At 42.4% G+C, this 3,634-nt stretch overlaps 1 protein-coding gene across 1 annotated transcript in view; it reads right to left on the reverse strand.

Annotated features, from left to right (window-relative positions):
* ddx47 (DEAD (Asp-Glu-Ala-Asp) box polypeptide 47) overlaps positions 1-3,634 on the reverse strand; it is an 8,305-nt gene that overhangs the window by 3,465 nt on the left and 1,206 nt on the right. The window contains exons 3-7 of the mRNA XM_032538302.1: positions 2,338-2,526; positions 1,639-1,710; positions 1,353-1,471; positions 549-620; positions 216-332 (exon numbers count right to left, since the gene is read on the reverse strand). Coding sequence (XP_032394193.1) covers positions 216-332; positions 549-620; positions 1,353-1,471; positions 1,639-1,710; positions 2,338-2,526 — 569 coding nt within the window. The remainder of the gene's footprint in view (positions 1-215; positions 333-548; positions 621-1,352; positions 1,472-1,638; positions 1,711-2,337; positions 2,527-3,634) is intronic.

Genomic DNA, 3,634 nt, shown 5'->3' on the forward strand with positions numbered 1-3,634 from the left:
AACTAATGTTAGGGAAATCTGTTATGTAACGTGTTTCTGGATTTTATTTTTAAATATACAGTATATCGGCCGATATATCGGCATATTGGAATTATATCAAATATTCGTATTGGTGTCGACCTTAAAACTCCTTTATCGGTCGGGCTCTAGTGGTCAGCAGAGAACACGCATCTGGTTTCAGACATTAAAAATCATGAAAAGAGAATGTGCCCTACCTTGTACTTGGATGGTATGAAGACGTAGTACTGCTGTAGTTTGTCTACTGTTGAGTATTTGGTGGACACCGCGCACATGACAGGATCTTTCAGAGCAGCTCTCTGTAGTTTCTGGACCTGTCACCAAAACAAAAAGACTGTCAGCGAAAGGAAAAAGCACGTCGACTCTACAAGTGGTGGAATGCTCTGGTGTCGGCTTAATGTTCCTGGTACAGCTGCAGCGGGAGCAACCAGTGACACCAAACAAAGTGAGACTATAAAGACTACAGGTCACATCCTGCAACAATTACACCTGATCAAAAGCCTTCACCGTGTCGATGCGCCAGTCTCTACCTTTTTGGTCATGGTGGCCGAGAACAAGAAGGTGCGCCTCTCTCTGGGAATCACCTTCAAGATTTTATCCACCTGGCAAAAGAAAGAAAACTCATACTGTCAGATTTTCGTTATTTTTGTTGCAGAGTTCCAAGTTAAAAGTAATGTCCAATGTCCTCCCAGAGGCTCTTTAATGATGCCCAAAAACGTTCCGCATTTAAAAATAATTAGAAAAAAGAATCCAGGCAGAGGGCTGAGTCTCTGTAGATACAGACACCACCACGCACTAAATGGGTCGCAATAGTTTATACATTGTTTTGTGTATACGAAATTCCCACATATTATAAAGGTGGGGAAAATAAGCAATTCTTAGATGAATCGCATTTCTCTCTAGAAGGATTCAATGCTAGACTCTGATAAGTTAAGAATCGATTATAATAAATAAAAAAGGTTACTGTCTCCAGACAGTACATGAAAACAGTGAGTGAAAGAGGATGGGATAATGGACAAGAACTTAAGAGTTTAGGCAAGAGTGCAGGAAAAAAAATACAAAAATGGCCAAAAGGAAAAAAAATGTTTTTGTATTCATACACACATCATCTAATAAGACATACATAAAATAATTAGGCAAAACACATATAGGCTGATCATCTACTTTATCACATTACATGTGAGATTCACTCACCTACCTTGTTATACCTTGAAATGAAGGAATATTTCCAATCTTGTGTTTTAATATTAAATACATTACAAGTACATCACAAAGAGAAGCAAAACAGAAGCTGACTCAGTCAGTCACTTATTTCAGAGTTTCTGCCTACCCACCTCCGTCTCAAAGTCCATGTTGAGGATTCGGTCTGCTTCGTCCATGACCAGGAACTTCAGGGCTCGTAGGGAGAAGCCCTTTGTGTTCTCCATGTGGTCTATCAGCCGACCAGGGGTGGCTGGAAACACATGTCATTCACTTCAGCACAGTGATGCAAAGGAAATCACTAGCAAATGTACATACACATGCAGAAGGCCTTGAATTGACTGTTAATGTGCCACAGTTTAAGATACCGGTGTAAAAAAATAAATTAAATACTGATCATAGTTTTACTTATGGTCTTACCAATAACAATGTGTGGTTTTTTAGCCAACACCAAGGACTGGGACATCATGTCGATTCCTCCAACTATGACAGCTGCAGAAGAGATGAGAGAAGTTTAAGGAACAGAACAATACAACACAAAAAACAATCTGCATCACTGCAAACCAGTAAACTTTTACTTGACACTTATTAGAGCCCGACCGATATATTGGTGGGCTGATATTAGGCACAAAAAAAAAGATGTAAAATGACAAATAAATGACTGTGAAAAATAAATACTTTAAAATAAAAACGGACTGTCAACCATGTTATGAGTGTTGGTGTTGCATAGTCTGTCCACCAGAGGGCGCTCTACAACGCCCTGTTGGCAACACTGATTTTTTTGTTAATGTGTTTTTGTTCAAAAGGACTTAAAGTTTCAATTCTTTATTTTGCATTTCTATACATTTTATTTATCAGACCTTTAATATATTTTTTTTATGTTCCTCTGTTCTGTTGTGACGATAAAACAAATTATTATCATATTATTTTGTGAGAACTCCAAATAACTAACGTCAGGGAATGCTGTTTATGCTTTGTAACACATTTCTGGATTTTTTTTTTTTTTTTAAATACATATATCAGCATGTCAGATTTCTAAATAACCAAATATTCTTATCGATAAAATAAAAAAATCCAAAGCCGTAAAAATCCTTTTATCAGTCGGGCTCTAACACTTACCACACTTAATGCCAATGCTGGAGCCCAGGGCCTCAAACTGCTCCGAGATCTGGAAGGCCAGCTCCCTGGTGGGGGTGAGGACGAGGGTGTGGAGCCTCTGGGGCGAGGCCAGCAGCGACTGCAGGATGGGCAGAGCAAAGGCGCCCGTCTTCCCTGAACCCGTCTCTGCCAGGCCAATCACATCCCTCCCTGCAGACCAAGAAGAGGGGACAGACGGACATTACAGAAAGTATGTGTGTTGAGTTGGGATTTGAATATCATGAATCATATTCTCCATATATGTACATATGTATCAGTGTCTCTGTGTCCAGACCGGCAGCAGCAGACGAGTCAGGGTCTGTCAGAGGTTTCGGCCTCTAAAAAGGAAGTTCTTCCTCACCACCGAGTGTGGTCTAGACCTACTCCAAGTGTCCAGAGAAAACTACTGTTGTGATTTGACGCTATCAATAAAATTGAAATGATGTCACAAGAATCCATGCTTCGATGCTATGTATATGCCAAAATACTGAAAACGTGGCCACACTCGCAATTCTTCTGAAACCTGACAGGGTGCAATAATTGTGAATTATAAAGTCTACTTGTGATACTTTGGGCGGTTAAAGAACACAACAGGACGTTAAGTGACTGTTTCTGATCTGGGCCCTTATCCTGAAAAAAACCATCATGAAGCAGTCCTTTATGCCTGTTGCTACTCCACACAGTCCTTATGTGGGGTTTTTTCTGCCCAGTATATTTCCTTGGATTAGGATGGCACCAAGATCTTTGTTGCAGCTGTTGTCGTGGTCCTGTTGCACTTCACCCTGCTACATCCGGCCCTGCTCTGTTGTGTCCTGCTACGTCCAACCATGCCCTGCTGTGTCCTGCTACGTCCGGCCATGCCCTGCTGTGTCCTGCTACGTCCGGCCATGCCCTGCTGTGTCTTGCTACGTCCAGCCATGCCCTGCTGTGTCCTGCTACGTCCAGCCATGCCCTGCTGTGTCCTGCTACGTCCAGCCATGCCCTGATGTGTCCTGCTATGTCCAGCAGCCCTGATGTGTCCTGCTACGTCCAGCCATGCCCTGCTGTGTCCTGCCATGCCCTGCTGTGTCCAGCCATGCCCTGATGTGTCCTGCTACGTCCAGCCATGCCCTGATGTGTCCTGCTACGTCCAGCAGGCCATGCCCTGTTGTGCTACACTACATACTGTAACGCCCTGCAGCAACCTGCTATGACATAAACTACTACTACCATTTTTAGTCACTGTTCCATTATCTTTATTGTAACTGTTATTTCCACTGTTCATCACACCCCCAACCGG

Source organism: Etheostoma spectabile, chromosome 15 (assembly GCF_008692095.1).
Source record: "Etheostoma spectabile isolate EspeVRDwgs_2016 chromosome 15, UIUC_Espe_1.0, whole genome shotgun sequence".
Lineage (NCBI taxonomy): Eukaryota > Metazoa > Chordata > Actinopteri > Perciformes > Percidae > Etheostoma > Etheostoma spectabile.